We start from the raw sequence: 20131 nt of genomic DNA on the forward strand, positions 1-20131 counted from the left end.
CAGGGTCAGGCGGGGTGGGGGGGGGGAAACGACGATTTCCCAGGGTCAGGCGGGGTGGGGGGGGGGAAACGACGATTTCCCAGGGTCAGGCGGGGTGGGGGGGGGGAAACGACGATTTCCCAGGGTCAGGCGGGGTGGGGGGGGGGAAACGACGATTTCCCAGGGTCAGGCGGGGTGGGGGGGGGGAAACGACGATTTCCCAGGGTCAGGCGGGGCGGGGGGGGGGGGGGAAACGACGATTTCCCAGGGTCAGGCGGGGCGGGGGGGGGGAAACGACGATTTCCCAGGGTCAGGCGGGGCGGGGGGGGGGAAACGACGATTTCCCAGGGTCAGGCGGGGCGGGGGGGGGGGGAAACGACGATTTCCCAGGGTCAGGCGGGGCGGGGGGGGGGAAACGACGATTTCCCAGGGTCAGGCGGGGCGGGGGGGGGGAAACGACGATTTCCCAGGGTCAGGCGGGGCGGGGGGGGGGGGAAACGACGATTTCCCAGGGTCAGGCGGGGCGGGGGGGGGGGGAAACGACGATTTCCCAGGGTCAGGCGGGGTGGGGGGGGGGGGAGAGAAGGAGGGTGATGTCCAGCGTCAGAGGGAGATAGGGAGAGGGGAGGGGGAGATGGGGAGAGGGGAGATGGGAGTGGGGGAGAACAACGCCCAGCATCAGGCGGAGGTGGGGAAAAGGAGGGAGAGACGACACCCGGGGTCGGGGGGCTGGGTGACGCCCGGGGTCGGGGTGGGCGGAGGGGGGGGTGATGACGCCCGGGGTCGGGGTGGGCGGAGGGGGGGGGTGATGACGCCCGGGGTCGGGGGGGGCGGGGGGGGGGGGGTGATGACGCCCGGGGTCGGGGTGGGCGGAGGGGGGGGGTGATGACGCCCGGGGTCGGGGTGGGCGGGGGGGGGGGGTGATGACGCCCGGGGTCGGGGTGGGCGGAGGGGGGGGGTGATGACGCCCGGGGTCGGGGTGGGCGGGGGGGGGGGGGTGATGACGCCCGGGGTCGGGGGGGGCGGGGGGGGGGGTGATGACGCCCGGGGTCGGGGTGGGCGGAGGGGGGGGGTGATGACGCCCGGGGTCGGGGTGGGCGGGGGGGGGGGTGACGCCTCCATCACCGGCGGCCCCACCGCCGCCCTCCCACGTGCTCGCCGCGACGGTTTGTGTCACGTGGGACCAGGGAGCGCGGGGCGACGGCGGCCTCCTGCGCACGCGCGCTGCCCCACCTCCCGCGCCCTCACCTGTCACCGCCCGTCGCCGACTCGTTGGCACCTCGCATCGGGCTCCTCCAGCTCTTCCCTCGCCCTCCTTTTCGTTTCTTGATAAAGATAGATATTCCACACAAGCAACGTGAATGCGTGACAGCCTGTCCCGGCTGCCGAAGGCTGTCCGAGGAGCCGGCTGTCGGTGAACGGGCGAAGCTCGCCAGGCGCAATGATGGCGTCAAATTGAATCTCTGTCGCGGCCACACCGTAGAACTACATTTCCCAGTGTGCCTCGCGAAACTAACCGGCTCCTCCCCCTCACGATGACGTAACACAACCGCTGGGCGTGGATTGGTTGAGATCACGATGCACCGCCTCCTGCGTATTGCCCACTTACAATTGCAAGTGGAGTTGGCTATCGCCGCTCATTGGTCAATTCGGCACCTTCGTTGAGTTGATGTCGATGTGCGCGCTGATTGGCTGGAATCGAGGTGTGCCCTGCCTCCCTTCTTTCTGGTTGGCTGGTTATGCGCCCGCGGTTCAGGTCGCGCATTGGACAGCGGCCTGTGATTGACGGGTCGGTGGACTCCTGCCGGTCCCGCAGGAAACGCGGCGGCGGCTGGAGACTGGGAGGGGTTGTAAGGTGACATTGGGGTGGGGGCGGACGGCGGCGCGGCGTAGGGAGTGGGGCACTAGAGGATGGGCAAATGAATGGGGGGACGGGGATGCGAACTGGAGAGAATGGGGGACTGGGTGGGAGGGATGGGGGCGGGGAAGGGCCGGACAGTGGATGGAGATGGGGAGGGAGGGAGAGATGGGATATTGGGGGGGGGGGGGGGGAAGGGCCACATAGGGAGGGGAGGGAGGGAGAGGGGGCTAGGGGTTGAGGGCGGGGGGGGGCGAGGGAGAGGGGTTGAGGGGTGTAGGGGTTGAGGGAGGGGTGAGGGATAGGGGTTGTGGGGGGGTGAGGGAAAGGTGTGTAGGGGTTGAGGGAGAGGGGTGTTGTTGAGGGAGGGGGGTGAGGGAGAGGGGTGTAGGGGAGGGAGGGGGTGAAGGGGTAGTGAGCAAGGGGAAGAGGGAGAGCGAGGGGAGAGGGTGGGGGAGCTGAGGGTGGGTGGGGAGGGGTAAGTAGGGAGGGTGGGTAAGAGGGAGGAATGGGAGGGGGGAGGTGGGGTGCATGGAAGTGGGAAGGGAGGGGGTGTGGGTAGAGGAGGGAGGGGGTGGGCAGAGGGATGGGGAGGGAGTGGGGTGGTGGGGAGGGGGAGAGAAGGGGAGGGAGTGGGGAGAGAGTGGTGGGGAGGGGGAGAGAAGGGGAGGGAGTGGGGAGAGAGTGGTGGGGAGGGGGAGAGAAGGGGAGGGTGAGTGGGTAAGGGGTGGGGAGGGAGAGGGGTGACGAGAGGGAGCGAGTAGGGGTGACAGTGGGGAGGGTGAGATAGAGGGGCTGAGGGAGGTGGGGTGGAGGGGGAGAGGTAAGGGGTGGGATAGTTGGGAGGTGGGGTATCATGCTGAGGAGAGGAGTGGGGAGAACCCAATTGGATTGGGGAGTGGTATGGCAGGAGAGAGGGATGGGGAGGGGTGAGGAATGGATGGGGCGATCAAGGGATGAGGTTACTGGGGAAAATGAGGTCTTTCGATGTCATTTTCTGATCAGCTACATCAGTGGCAGTTAACTGGAAGACGGGTGAGGGGATACCTTTTGGTTCCCTCAACAGAAAAGATGGATTGAGTTGCCACTGGTGCATCAAGCTGACAATTTGTAAAGCTTGAGGTTTGGCATAAATCTGCAAGTAGAAAAGCAGGAGGTAGGAGCTGGCACACATTCGTTCACAAATCTACCTCACCAAATTGAATTCATTGAGGATGCGTTGCTAAGACCATTTGACTTACCCAGATATTAGCAAAGGGGTTTGACAAAGTTTGAAACGGGTCTGGAGTAGTTGGGTGGAGGGGGGTGGGGGTGGAAGTTGAGTATTATGTGACAGGTGTAGAAAGGGTTGGGAGGGTCAGTGAGGGGGATCGGGAGGTGGTGAGGTTGACTGCAGCTACCGGTATAGATGTGGAGTGGTGGTGCAAGAAAGTGGCTTAAAATCTTTCTTATGGAAAGTTCTGGTGTTCGAAATCTCTGCAGGGATCGGAGTCAAACTTTGCTTCCCTGTCTCTGTACCTCCCTTGTCAAATTCCTTGCATGGGTCTGAGTTGCATGTAATTGGGATCCCTGGTTGTTTGAGGTGTCAGTTTGCTGTGGGTGGGTTTACGATGCCCTTGTGTCAGCTTCCTTTAGTTGAATGGAGGTTTGTTTTCCTGCAGGAAAGCCCAGGTTGGCACGGCTGGGAGCAGAGATGTCAGTAAATAGTGCCTGGACCAGACTGACGACAGCAGAGAAGGTGATGTTGGCCATTGGCCTTCCAGCAGGGGCTGTTGCACTGTACATATTGTACAGGAGATACAGAGAGAGCCAGGGTAAGAGTGGCACCTCAGGGTAGACCGGTTTCAATGTGTGTTAAAGCAACTCCTCTCTCTTGACGGTGTTTCTTTTCCAGTTTTCTCTCATGCAAAGATTAGGAGCAGGAGTAGGTGAATCAGCCCCTTGAGCCTGCTCTGCCATTCAGTGTGACTGTGACTGATCCAATCTTGACCTCCGCAGTACTTTCCTGTTCTCTCCCCAGATCCATTGGCTCCCATGTAATTTGTGTCTGTTGGATGCCAACTTGAACGTATTCAATGACTCCGCCTCTACGGCTCTCTGGGATTATAAAAAAAGTTCCAAAGAGTTTTGACCTTCTGATGGAAGAAATTCCACCTCGTATCGGTCTCAAATAGGCAACCTTAATTCTGAAACTGGCTCCTAATTCCAAATACCCCCATCAGGGTAAATATCTTCTGTTAATCTGCCTGGAAACCTTGTACATTTCAAATATAAAAAAAATCACCTCTTGTTCTTCTAAACTTCGTTGAGCATAGACCCAGACTGCCAAACCTTTCCATTTGCCAACCCCTTCGAGCCAGGGATCAGTCTAGTGAACACGCTGTGCGTCTACTTAATGCACACTGTGTACTTGCTTCAATGCAAACGTGCCCTGTAAAGTTGTATCGAAGTTTTACTGCTTTGACACTCCATATCCCTTGTAATGGAAGCCAAAATTCCCTTCGCCTTCCTAATTACTTGCCGAACCTGCTTACTGGCCTTTTGTGAATCGTCACTGACCCAGTTCCCTGTCATCCTGTTGTCCTGTGATTTCTCACTGCTTAAGTAATATGCTTTGTGTTTTTGTGCCAAAGTGGACAATGTCACATTTTTGTACATCATTTTCCAGGTCTTTTGCCACCCATTTAAGCTATCTACGCCCCTTCTCGGTCCCCCTATGTCCACTTCACAACGAACTTCCCTGCCCATCTTTGTGTCTTCAGTAAATTTAGTAACCAAATAATTGTGCCTTCATCCAAGTTATTTATATAAATTGTAAAAAGTTGATGCTTCAACATTGATACATGTGGCACACCGCTCGTTACATCGACCTGTTTATGCATGCTTGATTCCTGTTAGCAGCCAATCTTCTATCTGTGCCAATGTGTCACCTCCTACGCCTTGTGTTTATGTCTTCCCAAATAACTTATGGAAGTGTAAGTACGGTACATCCACTGGTTCCCCTTTATCCCCTGCACGTTACTTCAAAGAACTCCAATATGTTGATAAAAACTAATTCACTTTTCACAAAACCATGTTGACTTTCCCATGAATTATTTGAAGTGTCCTGCAATACTGTCTCTAGTAATGATCTCTGGTATTTGTTCCAGTGACGTCCGTTAAGAAGACTGGCCTGTGGTTTTCTGCTTTTTGTCTCTCTCTCTCGTGCATTTGCTCTTCTGCAATGTCACAGAATCCTTTCTGCATGCCGGCCATCTTGGGCTTGTTTGCACTCTTGTGTGGTTCAGGGTTCTCGGATACCTTCCATGCCCATCAAATGCCCATTTTTCCAGAATTGATGCTTCACATGATTATCCTCATCTCAAGCATCCTATTTCTCCACCTTAGCATGGAAAAAGGCTCTTTGGTGCAACTTGTCCATGCTGGCCAAGTTCAGAATCAGGTTTATCATCACTGACGTGTGACGTGAAATTTGTTGTCGTGTGGCAACAGTACAGTGCATGGCATAAAATTACCATAAATTACAAAAATAAATAATGCAAAAAAAAAGGAATAAAGAGGTTGTGTTCAAGGATTCATGAACTGTTCAGAAATCTGATGGTGGAGGGGAAGAAGCTGTTCCTGAATCATTGAGTGTGGGTCTTCAGGCTCCTGTACCTCCTCCCCGATGGTAGTAATGAGAAGAGGGCATGTCCTGGATGGTGAGGGTCCATAGTGACGGATGCTGACTTCTTGGGGCACTGCCTCTTGAAGGTGTCCATGATGGTGGGGAGGGTTGTGCCCATGATGGAGCTGGTTGCCTAACTGAGCTGGTCCCATTTGCCTGTGTTTGGTCCATATTCCTCTATCCATGTGACTGTCCAAGTGTCTTTTAAATGCATAATTGTACCCACCTCTGCCACTTCCTCTGGTAGCTCATTCCATATGCTCACCACCCTCTGTGTGGAAAAAGTTGCACCTCAGGTCCTCTTTGAATCTTTCCCCTCTCATTTAAAACTGTGTTCTCTAGTTTTAGACTCTCCTACCCTGGGGAAAAGACTTTGGCTTTTCACCTTATCTATGCCCCTCATGATTTTATAAACCTCTATATGATTGCACCCTTGGCCTCCTACGCTCCAGGGGTAAAAAGGTCCTAGCCTATCCAGCCTCGCCTCATAACCCAAGCCCTCCAGTCCCAGAAACATCCTTAAATCTTTTTTGCACCCTCCCCCTCCTCTTGTCCCTCCCCTCTTGACGTTTGCAGTCAGTGGAAGAGCCCAAGATGTGCTACAGCTTTCCAGATACCCATCAGATGCAGAATGGAACCTTGCCTCTGGATAATGTGGGTTAGAACACCATGTGGGGTGGAGCTGTAGAAGTAACAAGCCTTTATTCAATTGATACAAGCATGCAGGCGAGGGTTCTGAGGTTCTCCGAGAATTGGGCTGCGCTGCTTTTGTTGCAAACTGTATAGGACACAATGATTGACATCCAATCAGGTATTGACCAGGTCATTTATAGTTCCCTCTTAGACAGGTGATCTTTTGCCCCATCCCAATCTCTTGCTCTTAGCCGGGGATCCTCTTGTTAGCTCGATATCTCATTTACAAACAGCTTCATTTACAGTGGTGCTGCCTCACAATGCCAGAAACCTGGGTTCAGTCCCGACTCCTGGTGCTGTCTGTGTGGAGTTTGCATGTTCTTGCTGCGACCATGTGGGTTCCCCTCCCCAGGTGCTCCGGTTTCCTCCCACATCCTAGGGACATGCAGGTTGGTAGGTTGCCCCTAGTGTGTAGGTGAGCAGTAGATCATAGGATGGGAATGTGGGGAGAATGGAAAGGCAAATGGGTGCTTGATGGCCGACATGGACTCGATGGGCTGAAGGGCCTAGTTCCAGGTTTGTGTTGTGAATCTGAATCTGTGCTACCAAGTTAGTTCACAGCTCAGCTGATTATTGTACCTGCCTCATCTGTCTTCCTGTTCACAGCCCATCTACCTGTTCTTCATCCTTATTCATTGCTCTGGTCCTCCAGGCTCCAGTGTGGATTACCATGGTAACATGGGCCACTCTTGTCTCTCTCACCGGCCTGATGAGTTCCCCAATTTGCAGGATGCCAGAAAAAATAAAAAGAACTGCAGATACCAGTAACACTCAGCATCTGAGGAGAGAGGAACAGAGTCAATGTCTTAGGTTGAAGAACCTTGGAAAGGGAGAAAGCAAATTAGTTTTAAGTTGCAGAGGGTTAAATAGGACGAAGGGAGTAGCTTCTTTCTGGTTAATCGACCCACTAAACTGTATGTCCAAATGATATTTGCCCCTAACAGGGTAACTGACTAATTGTTGAACCCCTGTATTCCTCGCCTTAAGCCATGAATGATGTGGTGCAGGAGGAGGTCATTGACCGAGCGAGCCTGCATTTACTCTTAAAGCAAATTCCAATTAGCTGCCGTATCTTTCCCACCACTTCAGCCTCCAAGCAAATTCTTTTCTCTTTTCAAGAATCCAACCTTAAATTTTGCCGATCACCAGCGCTCCGACCTCTACAGCCATCAGGAGCTCCCGGTTCCCAGCCACTTTAATTCCCCTCCCCATTCCCAAACTGACCTGTCTATCCTCGGCCTCCTCCACTGCCATGGTGAAGGCCCAACAGCACCTCGTATTCTGCTTGGGTGGCCTACAACCCAGCATCTTGCACACTGAATTCTCCAATCTCTGGTCACCTGCACCCCCCTCTGTCCCTTTTCTCTCTCCTCCTGAGCTACCCATATCCTCCTACACCCACCCCAGCCCCCATTGCCCTGTTTCTTTCCCCTCCCCCACCCACTCCATCTGCCCATGACCCACACACTCATCCCACTAGGTCTCCCCCCCACCCCTTTTTATTTGGTTCCATGCTCCACCTTCTCCTATCAGATTACACCATCTGCAGCCCTTCCATCACCTCCCAGCCTGTCATCATTTCCACCCTCCCCCCCTCCACCTGCCTATCATCCCTGCTCACCTGGATTCATCCATTGCTTGCCAGCTCTTGCTCCATCCCTTCCCCTCACCTCTTTATACTGACTCTCTCCCCTTCATCTTTCAGTTCAGATGAAAGGGTTTGACCCAAAATGTCGACTGTTGATTTCCCTCCACAGATGCTGCCTGATCCACTGAGTTCCTTCAGCAGATTGTTTTTTTTACTTCAATTTTGTTTACTGCTCCTGAACCTGCTTCCACTGACCTTTCAGAAGTGCTCTGAAGGTTGTGAATTGATTGAGAACACAGCTCAATACTGCGCCAATTTGTCAGAGCAATCTCCATCCTGCAGTAACTCTGCTGTGTGTTTCTTGGTCCAGATGAACACTTTGTGCTGGTCGGTGACAATCAGATTGCTGTGGACATGAAAGTTCCTCGTGATACCGTGAAGGTCATAATTGGACGGCAGGGGTCCACTATTAAACGGGTGAGAATGAAATTCCATGTAATTCCCTCTTGTCCAAAGCTCTTGCATTAAACCAGACAGGCAGCCATGCATTCATAGGGCCCATCTCGTTATTAAGTATTGGCAGTGCGTCTGTGTAGATGCAAGCAGATTCGGGGCTTTGCATGCATATCTGAAGGCAAAAGTCCCAAACTTGCCGACAAATTCTCGATCTGTCGGTATGCTCCACCACAGGGGAACCAGGGTAGATCTGACACAGATCCGTGACCTCTTCATTTCAGCAGAGGCTTTGCAACTGCAAGGTACAAGGGTGAGAATAAGGTAAGGTACCAGTTTTTAAAATTATATTTGCAGTAGTGTTTTAAGTATTTCATGTGTGTTAAGTAATTTTATTTTTTCAAATATTTTAAAATATTTTTCTAAATTTAGAAAACTTTCTAAAGTTTGGGACATGTTTTTGTCATCTGTCGAAGGCTTTTCCCCATGGTGCTGTGGGTACAGTGTGTTCTGGCCCATTCATGTGACCCAGTTATTTTGTTTGAGGAAGTCTGTGCGATCCGGAAGGCTCTGGGCCAGCAAGTTTGGCCCTGGAAGCTCTGGCCTCCAGTGCTGTCTGTGTGGAGTTTGCATGTTCTCCTTGCGACTGCGTGGGTTGGTCGGTTAATTGGCCACTGTATGTTGTCCCTAGTGTGTGGGTGAGGGGTGGAGTCTGAGGGGAGTTGGTGGGAGAATGGGTTACAGGGGAAGTGAGTTGGTGAATGGGATTGGTCTGTGAGCCATCATGGACTTGATGGGCTGAAGTGGCTTCCAGTGTGGAAGGAAATATGATGTGAAATATTAAATATGAATGTGGGGAATTGACAGAAGGGAGGATGGGAGCAGATTCCAGCTGAGCTTTCAGGAGGGAAGTGGGTAAATGTTCGTCCATTGTCAGATTCCGATAAATTTGCCTTGGACTTGCACCCCCAACCCCCACCTTCCCACCCGGTAGCTACGAAAGGAGACGGGTGCCCGCATTGAAATCGAGGACAGTGAGGAGACCAATGGCGAGGAGGGGGTGGCAGAAAGGCTACTCACCATCGTTGGGTCGCCGGTGCAAGTGTGCAAGGCCAAGGTCGCCATCCACCAGCTTCTGGCCGAAAACGTGAAGATAACGGAGGAGTTGCGTGTTCCCCAGCGAGTAGTGGGACGTATCATAGGTAATCGCCTGTACCGAATGCGCCTAAACTGACCAGAGTGCCAACTCCAGACAGCCAGGGACTGAACTGGCCCCATTTACCCCTCTGTCAGCATCACTGAAGAAGCAGACGGTTTAACTCTGATAATCTGGCGCACTGCGAGTTTTGGTGCTGGATTAACAAGTGTTCTGGATTATTGGATGTTATTCCAATTAATGCCCCAACACATTATTAATTCCACTTTTTTTTTAAGATGTTATAAAGTATTACAATAAATTTTGTAGTGAACCAGGTAAGTTTAAAGGGAGGGAGGGAGCCGGGACCCAGTGGGTGGGGAGGGAGGGAACCGGGACCCAGTGGGTGGGGAGGGACTGTGTGGCAAACCTTAACCTGGTGAGCCAGATGCCCAGCTATCGGGTATTCCGAATGGTCAGACAGTGGATTATGGGAGTTTTACTGTCTCCAGTGTTTATCACTTGGCATTTTGTTTGAGGAGGTGGGGTCTTACCATGTGCAAGGTGGCTGACTGCTTAACACCAGTGGCCACGTTTAAATGCACTCACTGGCTGTGAAGCACTTTGAACCTCAAAGTTCCAAGGTGCTGTTGGGATGTAAGCTCACGCAGGCGCTTGAACACACAGACAAGCTGCTGGAGGTGGCGAGTGTCACCCCCGAGAGGGAAGGTGGCTCAGTTTATGGTGTGACCTGACAGGTGGCACTGCAATATCTGGGCTTTGCCTTGGGCAGAGGCATTGGCGCCGCACTGGGGAATGTTTCATTGTCTACCTATTCCAACTCCCTCTGGGATGTCAGGGAGAGCTCCCCACCAAATCACAGCTGCTGCCTCAAGTAATATTCCTGAAGAACCAGGAAGAGGAACACTGCTTCCTTGATGCCTGAAGCTGGGGTTATTCTCTTTGGGAAATGTAATAACCAAGCTCACGTTATCAAGGGGCCAACAGTACCTGGTGATAGGAGGGTAGGTTTCTGGGCAGCGAGCTGTGATCTGGAGTGGGAGCAGATTCGGCAAAGACTTACAAAAGGGGGAACTGGGGAAAAAGCGGGGTTTATTGGCTGTCTCACGGTGGGGCAAATGGTGTCTTCCTGCTCCACGATTCAGCCCGTCGGATGGGCAGGATGATGCAGTCTATGGCAGCTAGAGTCCAGTCACGGTTGTTAACCCCTTCCACAGGCCGCGGAGGAGAATGCATCCGTGCCATCTGTCGGACCACGGGGGCAAAGGTCGAGTGCGAGAAGGAGTCCATTGGTCATGTTCTGGATGTCGGCCGTTTGGTCAGAATCACTGGGACAAAGCAAGAGGTGGCAGCTGCCAAAGTGAGTTGTGTGCATGCACCTGTGTATGTGTTAATATCCCTTCATGAGATGGCAAGGGGTTGGAGTAAGAATTGGGACAGCGCTATAGTTGTATAGCGAACATCCGCCGCTGTGAGTGCACCCTCCCTCGGCACACCACCTCCACTCTGCTGCACTGCCAGAGCCCCAGCCTCCTTCAGCTTCAAGGAGAAAGGGACCAGAAGTGTAGATGCTGTTTAAATTCAAGAATGTAGTAACCAAGGGCAGTGGGTGCGTGGGGACGTCACCATTTTAACCCGCTCCAAGTCGTACGTGGGAATGTATCGCGGTTTCCTTCTTTCATTGCTACATGTTGAAAGTTCCCCGTGTTGACGGTACTGGGAGCATCTTCAGCACTTCAGCTGGGGGCTGTTCACCACCACTTCCTCAAAGGAGCAGGTGGCGAAAAGCATTAAATGCCAGAAATTGTCTCTCCCCCCACCCCCCACGAATGCCACACGTGTTGGGAATGAGCCTGAATCCTCGCCAGTTTGTGAAGAGCCGCTGCGTTCTGGTTTTCAGGAATTATTCCCGGAGCCATCTCCCGGGAGAGAATCCCTCTGCCGCCCTCTTCCTCCTCATCCTGCTGACCCAGCCTCTCCTCTCCCTCAGGCCCTGGTCGTGGCAAAAATGGAGGAGGAGGCGGCCTTCAGACAGAAGCTGGCCTGCTCGGCCGCCAGCCGGAGGCATCGCAAGCACCCCGCCGGCGCGCGGTTGGAGGAGGTTTCCCCTCCCTCTCCTAGGGCTTGGACCCCGGCCTCGCCAGAGGGTGAAGTGTGGGCACTGGGCGCCAGCGAGGAGGGAGAGGAGGAGTACCGGATCAACCCCAGCGTCTCCGTCGAGCACCAGGAGGGCGAAGAGCCCTTGGAGGAAGGCCAGCGAGGCGGCAACTCGAGCCAGGTGTCCAAATTTGAAAGTAAGAATTGGTGCTTTGATGTTGTCCGGGAGCGGGAGATCGTTTTTGGCCCTGGGGCCTGATGTAGAGAGGGGCAAGAGGGGGGTGAATGTTTGGGGTGGTAGATAGGGTGCCTGTCACACAGGCTACCAAGACTCGTGGTTCTTGTGTGTGTTGCTGGAGCTACATTTGTCCGTGCGAGTGAAGAGCTTCCCTTCAGGCCCCCAACATGCACTGTAGAGGGTGGGAAGGCTGTAAGGTGTCCACTGGGAAGGGGAGTCACTCGCCCCTCGATCCCCAGCCCCTCTCCTGCTCTTGTAGGGGTCGTGTTTATCCATGCCACTTATTCCTGTAGAGATTCCCAGCTTGGAAGGTAACTTTTATTTCCTCCCTTCTCCACAGTTCCCAGTCCTGACTTCAGTTTCCTTGCAGACGAACATCTGGAAGTTTATGTCTCAGCTTCGGAAAACCCCAGTCACTTCTGGATCCAGATCCTGGGCTCCAGGTGTCTGCAGCTCGATAACCTGACCTACGAGATGTCCCGCTATTACGGCAGCTCCATTGGTACGGTGAGTGTGGGTTGGGAGAAGCACCCCATGCACACAGGGGATCTGGAAAGTAATCTTCCACAAGGGGCTCCTGATCCAGTGAAACACTCCCGTCAAAGTCGAGTTTGTTGTCATGTGCATAAGTTATGTGTGCACAAGTGCAATTAAAAACTTACTGCAGCATCACAGGCACATAGCATTAGAGACACAAAATTCACAAGAAAAATATAAATTATACAAGAAAGAACACAATTAGAACAAAAATAAACAAAATCTATTGTAGTGCAAAGTAGTCAGTGTTGTTACATATACTGAGGTAGTGATTAGAGTTTTGCCGGTTGGTTCAAGAACAGAATGATTGAAGGGAAGTAGCTGTTCTTGAACCTGGTGATGTGGGACTTAAGGCTTCTGTACCTCCTGCCCAGTGGTAGCAGTGAGAAGGAGGCATGGGCCAGATGGTGGGGATCTTTGATGATGGATGTTGCTGTCTTGAGGCAATGCTTGCTATAGATACTACTGATGGTGGGGAGGGATGTGCCTGTGATGTATTGAGCAGAGTCCACTACTCTCTGCAGCTTCCTTGTGTTCCTGTGCATTCAAATTGCTGTACCAGACTGTGAAGCAACCAGTCAAGATGCCTTCAACAGTACATCTGTAGAGGTTTGTTAGCGTGTTCAGTGACGAGCCGAATTTCCTTAACCTTATAAGAAAGGAAAGTGTGCCTTCCTTGTGATTGCATCTATGTGCCAGGTCCAAGTGTTCCTCCAACTTACCGGAGGTGGCACGTCAGGTAGTGCTGATGGAATCCGATTAACCCTTTCCGTACACACTGTCTGCAGGGTGAGGCATTTGTCCCAAAGGTGGGTGACATCGTGGCAGCTCCGTTCCAGAGCGATGGCTTTTGGTATCGAGCCCGTGTGCTGGGCTACCTGGAGAATGGGAACGCTGACCTCTATTATGTGGATTATGGAGACAACGGGGAGGCGGCGATTGGGAATATGCAGCTCCTGAGGTCAGTTTTATTCTCTCTCCCATCCTCCCTCTCCGCTGTGTGTAATCAAGATTGAGCCCCATCCCCACATCCCAACCCTGGCTTATTCTCTCACCGCTACACAGGCTCATCTGTGGATGAACTTGTCCAGTTTCCAGTTAACCCAGGATCATGGAAGCTACTTCACTATTCACCTGAGTTGTTCCAGGTATCGCCAGGTTTAACAGCCAGAATTTACTCTGTGCCAGCTTCAGTGCGGTGTTCCTGTCCTGTAATCATGTTGTATGTTTCTCCCCTCACCTCCAGCTCCCCTCAGCTCCAGCCTGTGGGACAGTGTAGAGGGGCCTTGCTCTGCATCTTGCCCACGATAGTGTGCTGTGTGGATCCTGCACTTGAACAAAACCCACTGCCTCATTATAACATCCTGACTGAGCGATAGTGCCCATGATACAGGAGACTGCAGATGCTGGAATCTGGAGCAACAAACAATCTGCTGGAAGAGCTCAGCAGGTCAGGCAGCATCTGTGGGAGGAAAGGAATTATCCTGATGCAGGGTTTCGACCCAAAACATCAATTCCTTTCTTTCCACAGATGTCGAGCAACCTGCTGAGTTGTTTGTTGTGTCTATAACACAGCCTTGCTGACGTCCTGACTGGGGGAACGGTGCCTGTTTCTTTTCGTTTGTTTTCTTTTCCACCCCTTCTTTCTCCAGCTTGTGGGGCAGTGTAGAGGGGGGGGGCTTTACTGTGTCTCACCCCCCAGGGTAGTGCCTTGGTTTGGTTGCAGAGGGATGCTCTTGTTTTCACGACAGGTCAGGTGTCCTCTCCGTGGGTGAATGCACACTGTAGGTGGACAGAACTGAGGGAGGGCTGTACCGTCAAGGAGTACATCTTTTAAATAACGCCACAAGAAGGATGTTTCATTCCCATTCTATTCCTGCTCCTTTTTCCCTGTCTCGGTGTGTTTGCATCCGTCTGTCTCACTCACGTGCATCCTCTGCCTCCTGATAAATTCAGTGTTCTGCTTGCAGGAGTGACTTCCTGAGTCTGCCATTTCAGGCTGTCGAGTGCAGTCTCGATGGAATCCAGCCAGCTGGTGAGTTACTCATCTAGCCGTCCAATGTACTGGGGAGTGTGGGGCCTGGGGAAATGTGTGACTGGGGGATTGTGGCCCCAGGAATCGTTAGGAGACGGGTTGCTCTACCTCTGGGTATTTGCATCACAGCCCAAGTTACGTCAGAACGTAACAAAGAACGTAAGAGAAAAGGAGACATCTTTTGTGCTTCCACCTATCGCCCACCTGCCTCTGTGTCCCAACTCCACCTGGTTCTTTCTGTCCATCATCCTTCACCCCTCCTCAGTCCACCTATCGCCTTCTGGCCCGTCTCACCTCTCCCTCCACTTTATACCAGCTATGTTCCCTCTCCACTCTCAGTCCTGATGCAGGTTCCTGACCTGAATTGTCGACAATTCCTCCTCCTCCACAGATGCTGCTCGACCCGTTGAGTTCCTCCAGCAGGTCGTTCAGAGAATAGGAATAAGAGTAGGCCGCTCGGCCCATCAAACCTGCCCTGCCATTCAAAATGATCCTGGCTGATCTGCTGCAGACCTCGTCTCCTCTTCTGTGCCAGTTCCTCGTCACCCTCAATTCCTTGATCTTTCGATTTATCTACTTCCTCGTTAAAGGCCCCTAATGATCCAGACCATGACCTGCAGGGGGAGCGAATTCCAGAGATTCTCAACCCTCTGTGACAAGTTGCTACACTCCTCGGTTTACAGGACCAACTCCTAATCTTGTGACCGTGTCCCCATGTTGAGGATTCATCACAATGGACACCTCTCACCATCTGCCCTGTCCTGGCCTTTCAGGGTCTTGCGCCTTTCAGTACAGTTGTCCATCATTCTTCTGAACTCCGAAGATTAAAGCTCTAACTTTTGGAGCCTGGTCAGCCTGTTTAGTATTCAGTACTCGGGGCTGGCCTTCCCCCTCAACCCTATCCGTCCCACTCCTGACCCTCCCTGTCCATCCTACTTCCAAACCTCACCCCTCAACTCCCTGTCTGCCTTACTCCCAAACCAGGAAGTTCAGTCCGAGTCTGAAGGTTTGATTTCTTTGGAAATGTTTTCAGTACACATCTGAGAGCATTTGCTATTGTGGTGTGCCCGTGAGACAACAGGTGAGGAGGTTGGGGCCCAGGAGGTTTATTTCCCTACTGTGACTGAGCACGAGACACGCTGTGTGTGTTTCAGGGGAGAAGTGGTCAGAGGAGGCGATGAACTGCTTCGACGGTCTCGCCTACTGCGCTGAGTGGAAGGTTCTCCTGGCCCGGATCTGCAGCTACTCACAGAGTGGAGGTGTCACGAGACCGCAGGTGCAGTTGTTTGACCGCACCAGCGACAAGGTAGGAATGGTGGTTGGCCATAGCTGGAACACGCAGCAGAGCTAAAGGTGTGCAAGGTCGCCCTTGGATGATGCAAAGCTTGGGGGGAGGGTGGGGTAGGTACTTAATTGTGTCAACCCTCTATGCAGCAGGGATGATCAGACCCGAATCAATGCAGGAGGAGACATTCACTTTTTCAAGCCTGGTCCCTATAATTTGGTTAATCCCCCTCACCCGGTCTTTCCCCATATGCCTCATTAATTTTATTTCCAGCAAGTGTTCCACATCCCAACCTGTAGTTGTGATATAAAAGTTCTCTGCTGATTTAACTCCAATCCACATCCTCTTGATGGCCATTAGCTGTGGAATTTTTTTTCTTTCTTTTCTCTGAAACACTTCACAGTTCCAAGCACTGTAGACCTGCCGTCTCTGTGATGAGGGAAAATGCTCCAGTTTCCCTAAGTAAAGGAATTCCTCATCCTTAGAATATCTCTCTGTGCCCTTTCCAAATCCTTTGCACCCTCCCTGAAGTGGGTTTCCCCCGGATGCTCTGGTTTCCTCCCACATCCCAAGGTAGGTTAATTGGCTGCTATTTGTTTCCCCTAGTGTGTGGGTGAGGGGTAGAATCTGGGGGGAGTTGACGGGAATGCAAGGAGGATGAGGAAAAAAGTCAGTAAATGGGAGGTTGATGGTCAGTGCAGATGGTGGGCCGAATGGCCTGTTTCCATGCTTGATCTGTTGAAAGACTCTTCCATCTTGTGCCCTCCGGTTTGCGCAGAACCTGAACATTGGGGATGAACTGGTTCGGCTGGGACATGCAGTGCGGTGCCCTCGGAGTGACGGAGCGGAGGTGGGAGATGCACCGGACACGAGGGGGAAGGCTGTGGCAGTATCCCTTCAAACACTGCTGGTAAAGTACACAGACACCCCGGTCCCAGTCAAGGGGCCCTTGGGTGCCCACTGCCAGGATCGCAGGACCCTTGGTATAGGGTGGGCATGGGCTAACTCTCCTCAGTGAGGGCACAGTATCCAGGGAAGGGTGAGTGACAGAGTGGGCAAGGAGTTGTATTACCCTCAGGGCAATCAGCGCGATTGGAGTTGGTTTGAGAGTAAGAGCAAAACATGGATCAGGGAGGGTAGTGCTGACAGGTGGGGGGGGGGGGGGGGGGGGGGGGGGAGCCGGTGGAGGGTAGTGCTGACGGACGGGGGCTCTCCAGGGAGGGTAATTTTAGTCAGTTGACATTGTGTTGTGAAATTAAAAGCGCAAAATCTTGAAAGCACTCAGCAGGTCAGGCAGGATCTGTGGGAAGGGAAAAAGAGTTAATATTTCAGGTTAAACTCCTGCATTATTTCATTGTCTGTTCATGGTTTAATAAATGGTGCTTTAAGTACATGTTTATCTGCAATGGAACCCTCACTTATTGCTCATCGGTAGAATAATAGCACTGTCACTAAAGCTTTCCCAAGAATATAGCTGAGTTAGATTAGCAATCTCATTCCTGGGAATGAATCCTGGGTGCTAAGTGAGATACCAGTGCAACTTTTTTCAGGTAGTGATGTGAGAACTGTGCACAGAATGATTTGGGCATGAGTAGTCTGCTACCTACTGACTCTGCTTTGTCTGGTTTAGAATGATGTCACTGGTGGAGCGGACAGAAGCCTGGTTTCTGAAGTGACTGCAGGAAACCTAAAGCTACAACTGCCCATTTCTTGGCAGAGTCACTCGGGTATGCTGTACACTGCCATCGGTCCCTCAGACCCACTCTGCAATTTAATCAGATCTTCTGTGTGACACTGTGAGCTACTCTTTGTGTGTGGAGCACTGTTGTGGTACTTGGAAACATTTAGTTCATGAAAAGATTCTCACTTTGTCACCCCTCTGATTCACTTTGTATCTTAAAAAAAAATTGATTAAACCTGATAGAACTGTGTAAAATAAGGAGAGATATAGTTAGTCTTTTTCTCAGGCTAGAAATGTCTAAAACTAGAGGACATGCATTTGAGGTGCAAGGGGGAAAGTTTAAAGATGTGCAGGGCAAGTTTTTTTTACATAGAGAGTGGTGGGTTGCTGCTCGGGGTAGTGGTGGAAGCAGATACGACAGTGGTTGTACCTGTCCAAGTGTCTTTAAATGTTGTTAATGTACCCACCTGAACCACTTTGTTCCATATACCCACCACCCTCTGAAGTAGTTGCCCCTCAGGTCCCTTTTAAATCTTCCCCCTCTTGTGTTAAACCTATGCCCCCTAGTTTTTGGTTCCCTTTCCCTCTCCCAGTGCAGGGAGATCAGAGTAACAGAGAGCAATGAGGAAAGTCATGTGCTACCTGTCCATTATAATGAGTGGGTAAGATTGTGCTGGGGAGCAGCTGTAGCTCCTGAGCGATGTTCGCACTGTGATCCTGGAGCTCGGGATTCGAGGGCTCTACATGTCAGTTGGCAACCCTCGAGTGTGGCAGTAGAGTGATGGAGCAACCCAGGGGTCTGGTCTCATGATGGGGAGAGGGGAGTTCAAAACTCACCCCTGCAGCTGAAAGGCAGAGTAATGGAGCTGGTGATGGAGGGCAGGAAACTGGTGGACTCGTCTGTTGCTCTTGGCTGGGCAGCCATGTGTGTGATGAGAGGGTTCTGTATTCTTCATTCAGAGGGCTCCCCCCCCCCACCACTCCCCACACACATGCCTTTGCCGCAGCTTCTGGACAGGAAGCCTGCCACAGCTCTTCCTCATGGCCTGTGTCTGTGATCTGTTTCAGAGCCCTCCGTCAGCACCAGCTCAGGAACCATTGAGGATGAGTTTTCCTAGGACTGCAATCCCGTTTGCTCCAAGGTACCTCTCCGACTCGTTTGTGCTCTCAGTGCCTCCATTTTATCTGTTCTCCCTGCACCTTCTCTCACCCATTCCCTCTCGCCCTTTGCTCTGTCTCGCTCCGATTTGTGTGGGTTTAGCATGTCCTGCTGACTTTGTGGGGAATGGTTCAGAGCCCAGGTTCTTGGTGTCTCTCTGCCCTGTCCAGTAGCTCGAATGGTTGAACATGATGGGTTAGCAATCCTGCCGTGGTGGCTGCTGCCCTGTGTGCTCACTCCCTGCTCTGCCGCAAGTGCTCATGTTGATGGCGCGGTCTCCGTAATCGGCACAGTTTGACTCACATACTCTGTCGCTGCTCACAGTGCCACAGACACACACAGGTGCATGTACCGGGGTGGGGGGGGGGGGAGGGGAGGGCAGGGCAGGGCAGGGATAGTTAGAGTGATTCAGTGATGAGGAGTGATGTGGAGGTTGTGGGGGATGATGGGGAATGGTGTCAAACTGAGGGGGGGGGGGGCATGGGGGTGTCAGGGCGGGGAGGGACAGGGCTGTCAGGGGAGGGGTGAGGACAGGAGAGGTGTGACACGACGTCACAAACTTTCAGTTGGCCATGTGGCAGGTCCAGGACCGCTGCGGGTCAGTGACCCTGAGGGGTGAATCGGACCGGTCTCTCTCTGGACGTGGGTGGTGTGCTGTCTCTGACTTGTCTGTCCTTGCCCTGCAGGAGTGTTCCAGGGCTGGAGGGACAGACCTCACACCGCCAGGGCAATACTTGAATGTACAGTTCGGCGTGGAATACAGCTGAGAGTTTCTTTTTTTAAATTGTTTGGTTAAAAGGCCTTAAACTAACCCAGCCTTTGCAAGGCCAGAGGGACTCAAGGGTGTTCGCCGCAAGGTGGTGCACCCATGGGAGAGGAGAGAAGGGGTGGGTGTCAGCTGTGTGCACAGCAAAAACGCCCCCCTCCCCACCAAACCCCCAAAGGTTTGACTCCCATGGATTTCTTTGTTGTAAAAATCCACTGGGAGTGTTTTGCATTCACAGCGTTTACAAAGCTGCATCACTTTCAGAAATCAAACCCTCTGCCAGGTTTGTCTTGGGGTTCAGTGCTTTACCACCACCCATACCTCTGCACCCCAGAACCCTGCAGCCTTGATGTTTGCCTGTTATCAGGGAGGGAGGGAGGGCAGGCAGGGAGATTAAAGTCACCCCTCCCCTCTACTGATCCCATCTGCCCTCCCCATCTCCCTTATTTGGTTCCATGCTACACCTTCCTTTCCTATCAGATTCCACTATCTGCAGCCCTTTGTTGCCTCCACCTATTACCTCCCAGCCTCTGTCACTATCTCCACCCTTCCCTTCCCTCCTCCATCTGCCTATCACCCCTCCTCACCTGGATCCACCTATCACCTACCTGCTCTTGCCCCTCCCCTTCTCCTTGCCTCTATGCTGGCCATCTCCCTGCTATCTTTCAGTCCAGAGGGTCTCAACCCAAAACGTCGACTGTCCATTTCCCTCCACAGATGCTGCCTGACCTACTCAGTTCCTCCAGCAAAATTGTTTGTTGCTCCAGATTTCCAGCACCTGCAGTGACTCTGTCTCTGACTCTGTCGTCCACAGTCTCCCTTATCTCCATCTCTTGCAACTCTCTCTATTTTCTGTTACTCCTACTTTCACCTCTTGCTCTTGCTCTCCCCTTGTTGCACTTTAACTCCCACTGGGGTGTGCGCCAGGTCAGTAACTGC

The 20131-nt window shown here is 52.6% G+C and overlaps 2 protein-coding genes across 6 annotated transcripts in view; one reads left to right on the top strand and one right to left on the bottom strand.

Moving 5' to 3' along the window:
- Nucleotides 1–1439, bottom strand: part of LOC127587539 (semaphorin-4B-like) — a 64427-nt gene extending 62988 nt beyond the window's left edge. For all 3 annotated transcript variants that reach the window (XM_052045941.1, XM_052045942.1, XM_052045940.1), the window contains exon 1: nt 1228–1439. The gene's annotated coding sequence lies outside the window, so the exon portion shown is untranslated. The remainder of the gene's footprint in view (nt 1–1227) is intronic.
- Nucleotides 1440–1725: 286 nt separating this feature from the next.
- tdrkh (tudor and KH domain containing) lies at nt 1726–19259 on the top strand. 3 transcript variants are annotated; one of them, XM_052045948.1, is made up of 14 exons: nt 1726–1834; nt 3499–3651; nt 8156–8262; nt 9233–9440; nt 10612–10754; nt 11385–11688; nt 12070–12236; nt 13055–13227; nt 14237–14301; nt 15456–15607; nt 16365–16496; nt 17217–17313; nt 18336–18409; nt 19113–19259. In XM_052045948.1, the coding sequence occupies exons 2-13, from the start codon at nt 3531–3533 to the stop codon at nt 18383–18385; spliced, it is 1719 nt and encodes a 572-aa protein (XP_051901908.1). In that variant the 5' UTR covers nt 1726–1834; nt 3499–3530; the 3' UTR covers nt 18386–18409; nt 19113–19259. The 3 variants fall into 3 exon arrangements, with proteins under 3 accessions (XP_051901908.1, XP_051901907.1, XP_051901909.1); XM_052045947.1 differs by lacking the exon at nt 1726–1834 and adding an exon at nt 2625–2993; XM_052045949.1 differs by lacking the exon at nt 1726–1834 and adding an exon at nt 2625–2993 and having other exon boundaries at nt 12100–12236.
- The last annotated feature ends 872 nt before the right edge of the window (nt 19260–20131 follow it).

This window comes from Pristis pectinata, chromosome 40 (assembly GCF_009764475.1).
Source record: "Pristis pectinata isolate sPriPec2 chromosome 40, sPriPec2.1.pri, whole genome shotgun sequence".
NCBI classification, from domain to species: Eukaryota; Metazoa; Chordata; class Chondrichthyes; order Rhinopristiformes; family Pristidae; genus Pristis; species Pristis pectinata.

Coding starts and splice junctions, on each gene's coding strand:
- tdrkh (XM_052045948.1), top strand. CDS start 3,531: ATGTCAGTAAATAGTGCCTGGACCAGACTGACGACAGCAGAGAAGGTG. Junction 11,689..12,069: donor CCAGGTGTCCAAATTTGAAA/GTAAGAATTGGT, acceptor CCTTCTCCACAG/TTCCCAGTCCTGACTTCAGT. Junction 15,608..16,364: donor TTGACCGCACCAGCGACAAG/GTAGGAATGGTG, acceptor CGGTTTGCGCAG/AACCTGAACATTGGGGATGA.